Below are 12,304 nucleotides of genomic sequence, written 5' to 3' on the forward strand. Positions count from 1 at the left end.
TTAAGTTGGAGGACGACGTTAGCATCTCACCTACTCTCGACGAGGGTGGGGAATTAACTCATCCTGTAATTTCCAGAGATAGTGAGACTGATCATCAACCTAATGAGAGTGTACTAACCAGTGGGAGTGTACCACTAGATGATTAGGAATCCCTTATGCGTCGGAGCACTCATGGATACATTCCTCATCGTCGCTTTGAGATTGAAGGGGAAGCTCTCATTTGTGTTCCAAAGGATGAGGATGAGCATGCTTCTGTGCAGGAGGCACTCTCTTCACCTGCTAAGAAAATGTGGCAAGCTGCTATGGAGGATGAACTAAGTTCTATAAGTAAGAACCAGGTATGGGAGTTAGTTGACCTACCTCCTAGATATAAGGCTATTGGGAACAAATGGTTTCTAAAGGTTAAACGCAAGGTGGACAGGTCAATTGACAAGTACAAGGCACGCCTTATGGCGAAAGGCTATACCCAAAGAGAGGGTGTAGACTATGATGAGACATTCTCCCCTGTGGTGAGATTTGGTTCCATTCGCCTCATCCTAGCAATTGCCGCCAAAATGAATTTGGAACTCTTCCAAATGAATGTTAAAACTGCATTTCTCAATAAAGAACTAGACGAAGAGATCTTCATGGATCAACCAGTGGATTTTGAAGTCAAAGGACAAGAGTGCAAAGTTTGTCGTCTCAAACGTTCTATATATGGCCTCAAACAATCATCTAGGTAGTGATATTTTAGATTTCATCATGCCATTACCACTGTGGGTTTTAAAATGATTGAAGAGGACCATTGTGGGTATGTGAAACGATCCAAGGGAGGTTTCCTTATTCTATCTTTGTATGTGATGGCATTTTGTTAGCTGGGAATGACATAGAAATGGTTGTCGCCACTAAAGAGTGGCTATCCTCTGCTGTTGAGATGAAGGTCATGGGTGAAGCCGACTTTGTGTTAGGCGTCAAGATTGTGAGGGATCGCTCTAGGGGGTTTCTTGGTTTGTCTCAAGAGACTTACATAAAGAAGATCCTGGAACGATTCCATATGAACAACTCAAAACCCATTGATACTCCCATGGACAAAGCATGTACTATCAGCCTTGACCAATGCCCTAAGATCGATGAAGAGAAGAATCAAATGTCCAGCGTACCCTATGCCATAGCGATTGGCAGTCTGATGTACGCGATGATGTGCACGCGTCTAGACATATGTTTCGAAGTTGGCATGGTTAGTCATTACCAGAGTAACCTAGAACCATGCTACTGGCAAGCAGTGAAGAGGATCTTTCGATACCTTCATGGGGCTATTGATCTCATCCTCACCTACAGTGGCCCAGATTTGAGACTAAGAGGCTACAGTGATGTTGATTGGGCTAGTGACAAAGACGAGCGTAAATCTACTTCGGGATATGCATTTGTCCTAGGAGGCGGGGTTGTATCTTGGAGCAGCAAGAAACAGACCCACATCGCCCTATCCACGACGGAGTCTAAGTATGTCACATGCTCGGTGGCCATTCAGGAGGCCGTTTGGCTGAGGAGGTTCCTACAGCGCCTTGGCATTACCGCTCATTCAGGAGATGCGATGCTAATACATTGTGTTAGTACAACAGCCTTGGCATTCGCTAAGGACCCCAAGTTCCATGGGAAAGCCAAACACATAGACATCAAATATCACTATATACGAGACATGGCTGCGCAAGGGGAGGTTGTCCTAAAGCATATCTCCACAAGTAGCATGGTGGCTGATCCTTTGACAAAGCCTATTGCTCGAGGCATTTTCCTTACTCATGTTAGGAATATGGGCCTTCAACGTGGATGATTTGTATTTATTTTTGAGCTTAGATGCTTCTTTTAGACATTATTTGTCTCGTCCCTTGATTTATATATATGAGACATATTTCTTTTGAGTGATATGCGTGTGTACACATTCTTTTGTAAATATGTCACCAGGTTTGAATCGATCCAATCACACTGGTGATTCACCTTGGCGCTTTGAGATAGCGAGCAAGATGAGCCAAATTCACCTTGGCTCTTAGAGATAGCGAGCAAGATGAACATATAGCTTTTAAGCTAAGTGGCGCCTTAGTTAGAGCTAAGATGAGACCCTTATATGGTCAAACACAGAGTTTCCACATCTCAGTGTATCCTACTTATAGCCGAGTGTGAGGTTTTTTTGGGAGGCGCCGTGGAGGCGACTGGACTGAAGGACTCACATCTGACGCTTGGCAGTGCGACTGGACCCAGACTCGTATGGTGTTCTTTTATATTTTACGAGTGACATGCTCATCTTAGTGAGAGAAATACCATAACATACATTTCATACTATATGTGCTTTATTACGACCATTTGTGAGAGTGACTGAATGGATCCCTGCTTCATCACTGTGTGAGCCATATGGATCAAATTGAGTTGATCTTACGAATACCCTCTACCTGACACCATGTCATGAAGAGGACAACCAATGACGCTACTTTGACGTGCTCCTTAGGACCATGAATGATGCGGTCCAGCGAGACACGATTGGGAAAGCTGTTGGGAATAGTCAGATTGACATGTGGGACTTAGGGAAAACTATTCCGAATTACACCCTGTTATGTGACTCATTGTCTGGGCGACTTGTCGTGTTTGTGTTTCGACTTAGTCATGAGCATATTACATGTTTTGGGATTAGCACTACTCAACATGAAGGATCGAGAGTTCTGGATCTGGTGTGATTGGATTGTTTAGGGTACCCCAGATAGTTTGTGAGTGATGTGCCATGTTGGTTAGATGGAAGCTTGATATAGCACTCCTACCTTTCTTCTATCTCATTAGGTCGCACACTCCATTTCTTGCATGAGGGGATACACATAGGAGAGAGACTTAGATGAGCGATTGAGTAGATCTGCCCTATGTGGACGAGTGAGAGATGTAAGCAAATCGGGTTTGGAACCGAGGCCCCTACCCGTGCCCATTTGGGGCAACTGTGTGTCATTAAGGCCCACTAGGGTTAGGGTTAGAGGAAGGGAGCCACATGGTGGTCCCCCATATTATTTTATATATATGAGTGAGAGGGGGCTGCATGAGATCAAGTTTTGTCGCAGCTCCTCTCCCTCTATAATCCCCATGTCTCTCTCGGCTCTCACTCTCTTTCTCACATTGAGTTTGGTTGTGTTCCCAAGAGGCTTCCATCGTTGCCTCTGGATTTGGAGTGTGGATGATCGAGTTTTATCGATCATCTATTGAGTGCATCGTCGCGAGGAAGTCGCTTTGTTGTTCGTTTGACCGTCAATCAAGAGCGCCTCGATCCACTTCTGCTGCGTTGTGGATATCACGCTACGAATGTAACGATCCATATCCCATCTTTTAATTTGTTACATATACCATATAAGAAACCATATTTGATAACGAAAAAAAACTGAGCTTTTTTTTTTGATAGGAAAAAATAAATGAACCGAACCATACTAATTTGGTACTTTCTTTGTATTGAAAATGCAATTTATATTTAGTGCAGTACGATTTTGGTATCTATTTTCTATCATCAATATTGATCTAAAACCGTAGCGGTAATGCGGTATAGACTACTTACAAAGGAAGACGATCCGGCCAATCCAATCAAATCAAATTAGCACGAGATAGGATCCATGGGATCCAGGAACCCGTGATTGAGCGTTGAAGGGATATTCCATCGATGACATTAGAGACTGGTCCACCAAGTATATATGCTCACGACGAAAGCAGGTTCTGATTTCAGACCGGGTCCTCAGGTGGGGAAAACTTTCCAACCGTTGGATTGGTATTACTGCGCAATATGGACCCCACCCTTCGAAAAAAAAAAAATTTCACCTCAAAAATCACTTTCTTCCTCATTCCTGCAATTCTCTTCTCTTCAGCTCTCCTCGTCTCAACTTTCACTGCCAAATGCTTAAACTTCGTTCTGACTTAAACAAGGATTTACCTTCCAGCAGATTTTCTCGTTCACAGTTCAGTTAGAGTGAGAAGTTGCAGGTTTGAAACAAAAAGCTTGATTCGAACGTCATCGCATGAGTGCCATTAGTCATCAGACGCCATCACTGATAAGCCCCAACACCTTCACATTTCTGTTCCTCTAATCCCTAAGTTGCAACATTTTTTGAATTGGTTCCTTACCAATTTCCACCTGCGATTCTCATTTCGGGAGATGAACGCAACTGGTTCTTCAAGTCGAGCTAGTTGAAACATTCATAATGTTGGTACTCTTTCTCTCTTTAGAGTGATTCGTAGTTCGACTGTTCACATTCTTTTCTAAATGATAATAGTTTTAAGGGTAAGAAAAAGAGGGCAAATGCCCCTAATGATTGTACAGAGTGAAAGCTAGAGCAAGATTGCCATGGAAGAAGAAGATATTTCCTTGGTGTTGGTGCTCTCTCTCTCTCTGATTCTCAACAGTTTTTTTCCATTGAGTGGCATCTGGGTACCCAAGTGATGGGTACCCAATTTGTGTCGTGTACGATACCGCAAAAACGTGGATAATTCACTATTTCGCGGGCTAAGACCCTAATAAACTATCATCTGTTCTCTGGCGATCGACTGTCAGAAGCGTAGACTTTTTCCTTCAGTTGTCCATTTCTGTTCTATAGACTAAAAAAAGGGCTTAATCTTTGGCCAATTTCTTGGTCTCTACTCATTCGGATCATTCATTTCGTCTTCTTTAATCCAATATCTGCTTAACTAGGCAGTTAAAAGCACTGAGTTTATTTGAACTTGCAGGGGAAATAATCTAAGGCGAGCTCCATCATCATCGATGGGTTGGTGTCTCTTCATGCCCACCTCTGTTGTTCTTTTTAATATTTTCGTCACTGCCTTTTGAATTTGCTTAGGTCTGTGCTGATAAGCTATTTAAATGAGCTATGTTCAATTCGTATTATTTTGCCATTTGGTGTGTTTCGTATTCTACAGTTCAGTTTCACAACTGATACCTTCTGTTTAATATTTGTCTCGTTCTTTTTTCCTTTACTTATCCATTTCCAGTTCTCTTGTTGTCTTTCATATAGAAAATTTGTATTGGGGCTGGAAATGCACTAATGAATTGATAGTAAGATTTAATTTATATGTTATTGGAGAAATTTGGGTAGTTATTTATTATTTTTGGTATGATGTGTTTTGGTTGGTGATATCAGCGTTGTACTTAGCAACTCAACTGAGTGTGGGGTGTGAAGAGATATGACCATAGTTCTCTTTGGGGAGTAAGAAAATTTCAATAATGGCTTCAAGAGCAATTCTCAGAAGGAGGAAGTTTCTCTTGGATTACCTGAACGTGCCGACTCGCTCCATTCAAGCTTTTTCAAATTTTGGGCATGGGCAACTTGCTCCTTTGCCAGATTCACAGCTTTTGAATGGGGTCACAGATAATCATTATACTGATGTTGACCGTCGTAGGGAGGGGGATGCAGTTTCAGTAGATAAACAGGAACTACCGAAGTTTTCAGCGGTAGGGTTGCTTAAGCATAATTCATTTGGTATTTCTATTTTGGGTTATGGAAATAGAAGACAGGAGTTTATTTCTTCATTGGGAATTGGGTGGATGTCACAATCTATGCGTAACAAATCCACTGCTACGGCCGGTCAACCAGAGTTGGCTGGTGCAGATGAGGGAACTGAAAAAGAACAGGTGGCTAAACAGAAGAAAGAGGCATCCCCTGAGGAATGTGATCAAGCAGTCGAAGGTTTGAGTGAGGCAAAAGCTAAAGCAAAAGAAAAAGCTAAAAAGTTGCAAGAATCTCCGAAGAATGCCAAGTCTATTTTACAAAGAGCATGGGCCATGTTGTTGGGGATTGGTCCGGCTTTGAGAGCTGTTGCTTCTATGAGCAGGTTAGATACATAGAGCTTTTTGTTGCTTATTTAATTGGATTAGAGTAGCTCAATTTATGCCCTTATATATTTTGCTTCCCTGCTTTCTTTCAGAGAGGACTGGGCCAAGAAACTAGTTCATTGGAAAGAAGAATTTAAAGCAACTATGCAACACTATTGGTTGGGCACCAAATTACTGTGGGCTGATGCTAGGATTAGCTCAAGATTACTTCTAAAACTTGCCGCTGGGAAGAGTCTCTCTAGGAGAGAGAGGCAACAACTAACACGCACCACAGCTGATATTTTTAGGCTAGTTCCTGTTGCGGTTTTTCTCATAGTTCCATTTATGGAGTTCTTGCTGCCAGTATTCCTGAAATTATTCCCCAACATGTTACCATCTACTTTCCAGGACAAGATGAAAGAACAGGTAATGCTTGTAATGGTTGTTTGTCGAGACCTGCCGCAGATTCATTGCAAATGAACTGTATCTGTTGAAAATATATTCGATCTCTAACCTTTATATTTGTTTCACCAAGGTAATTTACTCTTCAGCATGTTGTACACAGTTATTTGGACTGCTGAAATTAGTTCAATTTGGAATCCACATATATTGATAGGCACATATAAGAGGGAAAATGTTTACTAATCGCACCACCAAGGAGTGCCTCCCTCGACATCCCCTAAATATCTCCCATGTGGCATGTATGCTGGGTCCCAAATTTCATGGACAGGCAGACCTCAAGGTCCACTACCCACATGTCGAGTTTCAGCCCCCTTCCCATCCCCCTCCCCCCAAAATTAAAAAAAAGTCCAAGTGGCAATTTAAAAATCTGAGAATCTAACCACCGTAGGAGGTTCATGCAATACATGGATAGCTTAGAAATTTGTGGGTGCATGGACATACATGGGAGGGTATTTGATTGGATTTGGATCTGAAACTTGACACGTGGCCAATCAAGACTTTGACCTGTCTATCTCATAGTAGAAATTGCCACATCATCCTACCATGTGGCAGAACTAGGTGGATCATGTATGGTGAAGGGAGGCGCTTACCGTCTAGTGGAATTTCCCCCCATATAAAAACCCTTATCTTTACCAAATTAGAATGCTGTTCTATGACTAACCATTCTTGTATCTGGTATTTTGTTGTTGGCCTTTGCTTTCTTCATCTTCTTTTTATGACCTTTTTAATTGGAAACAATGAAGATTTTTAGACAAGGAAGAAAAGATGTATATTGAACAAGGGTAAACAATGCAGGGGCTCCAGCACCAACCCACTCCTAAGAGCCACATTTAGCAAGCCACAGAAACAAGAAGTTCATAATTCTTCACCCCCATCGTGGCACCAGGGAAAGCACACCTATCCTCCATCCCTGTCAGAATATACCCATCAATGATCCAACCCCCATGCAACCTCCTACACTCTAGAACCATTTCTTTGCTCTATCATTATATTTGGTTGTATATGTGCAACCCCATGCACTTGGGAGTGTTTCCTAAATCAACCATTCTATGGTTCACACCAGTCAAATTTTCTCTTTTAATGTTTCACCTATTCAAATCCACATAAAAGCTCAGCTATCAACTTTTTCTGTATAATTCACCTTGTATTTCTGCTGTCTACTGGATGGTTGGGGTCATCCAGTAAATTCCTATATGAAATATGAACATTCTGGAGGGAACCCATCCAATGCTGGATCCAAAAGCTCCTTGAAACATACTATTGCTGGAAAGGGATGATAACTTAACCAACTTCCTTTCATGAAATGAATATTCCTCAGTTATTAGCATGCAAATCTATCTATCTATATAGTCTGTATCTGTCTCTTCTAGTTATTATATAGTCCTTTCTTAGTGGCAACTTTTACCTTTAGGAAGCATTGAAAAGGAGGCTTAATGCAAGGATAGAGTATGCAAAGTTTCTTCAAGACACAGTTAAGGAAATGGCAAAGGAAGTCCAAAATTCCCGAAGTGGAGAAATCAAGAAAACGGCCGAAGATCTTGATGAATTTTTGAACAAGGTACGTAATGTTGCTTATTGTTTCACTGGCATCAGTGATTCTTGATTTTCCTCTGTTATGTTCGTTGTTGACTCTTGCAATTAAATGTACATTGGAATGTTGATATAGGTTAGGACTGGTGGCCGTGTTTCTAATGAGGAAATTTTGGGTTTTGCAAAGTTGTTCAATGATGAGCTTACTCTTGACAATATCAGCCGGTTGGTATTTCTATTATCATTTCATTCGGTGTTTTAGAGAACCTCCAGAGTAGACGGTCAGACTGTGGTTAAATCATTCAGGCTGTTGAATGAAATCCAATGATCAATGGTTTCTGGGTATTCCAGGTCTGACTGTCTGATTTTTTAGACTGTGGACTGCTGTATCTGAGCAATTCAAGGCCCAATCAATTTTTTGAAAGCATTGGTTTCACTATTCGAATGCGTCCTTATGATTTAATATCTTTGAAGCATCTTTCCTTATTGAATTTTTTTTTGTTGCAATTGCTTTCTGTTGCTTTCAGGCCTCGATTAGTAAATATGTGCAAATACATGGGAATTGGCCCGTATGGAACAGATTCGTATCTGCGTTACATGCTTCGGCAAAAACTCCAATGGTAAGATAAAAATTGTGCCTTATTTGTGATAAAAGTGCAAATTTTTTTTTGGGGGCGGGGGGGGGGGGGTGGAAAGCTGCTTTGGTTTGATGCAGATCTCTGCTCAAGAAAGAAGGAAGAACCATAGTCAAATGTGAATCTGAAGTTTATCTAAGCCATTGAAAGCATAGTTGTCAAGGCGTCGCCTAGGTGGCTACCGCCTTATTGTAGGCCGCCTTGCACTGGTTTAATTGGTATCGAACCAAGTTTTGGCACTTATTTATGCCAAATATCATTTAAGTAAATGATTATTTCATTTACTCAAGATATTATTCATAAATAAGCAAATAATCCCTATTTGAATCCAATTAAAATAGTTAAAAGATCAAATTCCAAAAGGATAAAAAGTCAACCCCTCAGTTCAAGCACAAAAACTGGATTTTTGGCGGTATGAGAAATTTTCAACTTTCTAATGCTGGGGTTTTTCTCAAATCTAAAAATTCCATAATCTTAATAGGTTAAAACATTGCTAAAAACCTAAAGTGCAGTAAAATATTCATTTGTTTTGACATCTAAAAAATTATTTTCATTCAAAGCGATCTTGACAACATTCACACACACCAAATAAGGTTTGACTGGAATGTAATTCCTTCAATATAAATCAGATTTAAGCAATCTTGGATTTGTGTGAATGCTGGTTTTGTGCTCTACTTAATACAAAAAGTCTCATGTAAAAATAAAATCATTTGATCGAGAGCAGGTTAATTGCTTATGTTAGATTTCGAGATTTGGTAGGCGCTAATACCGAGATGGGTTTAGTGGGGTTATTTTGGGGATTTTATCCCATCTTGTCTCTTGTGTACCCTATTCCTATATAGATTAATGAAAGGGGGGAGTTCAATCTAATCAGTTGTTCTCCCCGAAGGATTACAGCCTCCTCTCTTCTTCTCCATCTTCTTCCTCTCCATCTTTTCCATTAAATCTGATTTTATTTACATGGTAACATAGCTAGGATCTTAGTTGTCGATTCTACATCCTAGGACCTACTCGATTACTCTCAGATTGATCAAGACAGTGTTGCGGTTTTGAAGGCTTCAGAGTTTGAAGGAGTTGCAGCACCCTATGCTGCGTTTTGGTGGAGTTTACTGAGACTGGTTCATGCTTATATAAAAGAACCTAGTCTCGATTTTATGGTGGTTGCTTGATATCGATTCAGGGTTTTGGGAAGAGATTATTCTTCAATTTCTGTCCTCTTTTTTGGTGGTTTGAAGGTTATTTGTAAGGTTCTCCCTGAATTGATTTTTACTGTACATTGAGTTTGTATCACAAAAATCGACCTTTGATTTTTGGAGGCTGTTGGAGATAGTGTTTGCTTGCTGGTTTATCACTTTTGCTCTTGTTTATCAGTTATTTGTGAATTTCTGCATTGGTTTGCTTGGTCGAGATGGGTGACCAAACTGAAGATTCCAAAGGTGTTATCTCTGAGGCTGTTTCAGGCTCTTCCAAATCTATTATAGAGAAGTGATTGTTGACTTAGTGACTCACATAGATACTGTAAAGGAGTTATGGGATTACTTACATGTTTTGTATTCTGGACAGAACAATTTATCCTGTATATATGAGCTGTCAGAAGAGTTTTATCGTGCTAATAGGAAGGGGAGTCCATTGACCCAATATTTTGCTGATTATAAACGCATATTTGAAGAGTTAAATGCGTTGCTGCCCATTAGTTCGGATGTGAAACAGATGCAAGATCGACGTGAACAACTTGCGGTCATGGGATTTTTGGGAGGACTGGGCCAGGAATATGACTCAGAACGCTCTACTATTCTTGGAGGTGATAAAGTTGCCTCACTTGCAGAGACTTTCTCTCGCGTTCTTCGTGTTTCTCGTGATAGTTCCCATGAACCAGCAGTTGCTCATGGTGAGAGGTCTGCCCTTGTTGCTTCTAGTTAAGGGAGAGGTAATGGTAAATGTAATGGGGGCCGTGGTGGTGGTACAGCTGGCCGTGGAGGTCGAAGAGGCAGTGGTAGTGAAAATTCTGGTTCTGTGAAGACTTGTAATCACCGTGGTCGACCAGGACACATCCAACGCTTTTATTGGAAACTTCATGGGAAGCCACCGCACCGCACCAGCAGTATACTAATTCAGCAGCTAGTACCGAGTCTCCTGCAACACCTTCTGAGGGTAAGGTGGTGAGATTGTCTGATGAGGATTATGCTAGGTTCACACAGTTTCGGATTTGTCAACCCTTTACATCTTCCTCCACAGCTACTTTTACCCAGACAGGTAATGCCACTGCGTGTTTCTCCACTTCTCGTCCCTGGATCATTGATTCAGGTGCCTCTGATCATATGTCTGATGTGCCAGGTAATTTTTCTTCCTTTCGGTCTTCAGAGTCTAGTGTTACATTGGCTGATGGTTCCCTTGCCAAAGTCACTGGCACGGGCACTGTCAACTCAACTAAGTCCTTATCCTTGTCTTCTGTTCTCCATTTATCGGATTTCCCTTTTAATCTGCTTTCTATTAGTAAAATTATTATAGCTTACAATTGTTCAGTGACCTTTTATCTTGATTCCTGTGTTTTTCAGGATCTTATGACGAAGAAGATGCTTGGTAGGGGATGTGAGCAAGGGGGGTTGTATCATCTTGAAGACTCTCCTTCAGCTACTTATTCTAGTGTTTTGTCTCCACACCAGGTTCATTGTCGGTTGGGCCATCCGTCTTTGCAGAGTCTACAAAAGTTGGATCATCGTTTTAGTTCCCTTTCTAGTTTAGAGTGTGAGTCATGTCAGTTTGGAAAGCTCCACCGTGTGAGCTATTCCCCTAGAGTCAATAAACAGTCTGCGTACCCTTTTTCCTTAGTGCATTTTGATGTATGAGGGCCTTGCCCTGTTACTTCTAAGATGAGATTTAAATATTTTGTTACTTTTGTCGATGATTATTCTAGGATCACCTGGATTTATTTAATGAAAAGTCGTTCTGAGTTTACCATTTTTCATGCCTTTGTTACTGAAATTTAGACTCAGTTTAATAAGAATATTCGTGTTTTACGCAGTGATAATGCCCTTGAATATTTTTCTACTCCCTTTAATTTTTTCATGGCTGACCGTGGTATGTTGCACTAGTCTTCTTGTTCAGACACATCCCAACAAAATGGTGTGGTTGAACAGAAGAATAGACATTTAATTGAAGTAACCCGTTCAATTCTTTTTGAGATGAAAGTACTAAAAATCTTTTGGGCTGATGCTATTTTGACTGCTTGTTTTCTTATAAATCGTATGCCATCTTCTGTGTTACAGGGTGGAATTCCTCATTCTCTTTTATTTCCTACTGAACCTCTCTTTGTTCTACCACCCAAGATTTTTGGGTGTGTTTGCTTTATTCGTGATCATCGTCCAGGTCTGTCCAAGTTAGATCCCTGGGCGATTAAATGTATTTTCTTAGGTTATTCACGCACTCGAAAAGGTTATCGCTGTTATTCACCAGTTCTTCGAAAGTACTTTGTCTCTGCTAATGTTAGCTTTTTTGAGTCCACTGCTTATGATGATACCTCTTTTGTTTCCTCGGAGTTGGATGAGGATCTTCCTTTATATATGATGTAACGTATTGTTTCCTAGGTTCAATCGGCTGTTGCTTCGTCTCCGCCACCTCCGCCGCCTCTTGTTCGGCCAGCCTGTCCTCCTTTTCGGTTCACCTTTGTTCGACGTCCTCGTGATGATCTAGCAACCCCGGTCTCTACTGATCCTCCAACCTCAACTTTGCCTACGGATCCTCCTCCTTAGTTAAGTATTCATTCTTCTGATCTTGATGTTCCCATTGCTCTTCGTAAGGGTGTTCGTAGTTGTACACAACATCCTTTGTCTCATTTTGTTTCTTATACAGGCTTATCTGCTAACTTTCCTGTTTGTCTCTC

General features: G+C 41.0%; 1 protein-coding gene across 5 annotated transcripts in view; it reads left to right on the top strand.

The window, feature by feature from the left end:
- The first annotated feature begins 4,683 nt into the window (after positions 1 to 4,683).
- LOC122669561 (mitochondrial proton/calcium exchanger protein-like) overlaps positions 4,684 to 12,304 on the top strand; it is a 77,279-nt gene continuing 69,658 nt past the window's right edge. For 4 of the 5 annotated variants that reach the window (XM_043866346.1, XM_043866347.1, XM_043866349.1 and 1 more), the window contains exons 1-6: positions 4,685 to 4,754; positions 5,127 to 5,817; positions 5,911 to 6,223; positions 7,671 to 7,817; positions 7,926 to 8,014; positions 8,317 to 8,409. In XM_043866346.1, the coding sequence (XP_043722281.1) occupies positions 5,210 to 5,817; positions 5,911 to 6,223; positions 7,671 to 7,817; positions 7,926 to 8,014; positions 8,317 to 8,409 (1,250 nt within the window). In that variant the 5' untranslated portion in view covers positions 4,685 to 4,754; positions 5,127 to 5,209. Of the gene's footprint in view, positions 4,755 to 5,126; positions 5,818 to 5,910; positions 6,224 to 7,670; positions 7,818 to 7,925; positions 8,015 to 8,316; positions 8,410 to 12,304 lie in introns of all 5 variants that reach the window. The other variant, XM_043866350.1, reaches the window with a different exon arrangement.

Source organism: Telopea speciosissima, chromosome 7 (genome assembly GCF_018873765.1).
Source record: "Telopea speciosissima isolate NSW1024214 ecotype Mountain lineage chromosome 7, Tspe_v1, whole genome shotgun sequence".
Classification (NCBI taxonomy): Eukaryota; Viridiplantae; Streptophyta; class Magnoliopsida; order Proteales; family Proteaceae; genus Telopea; species Telopea speciosissima.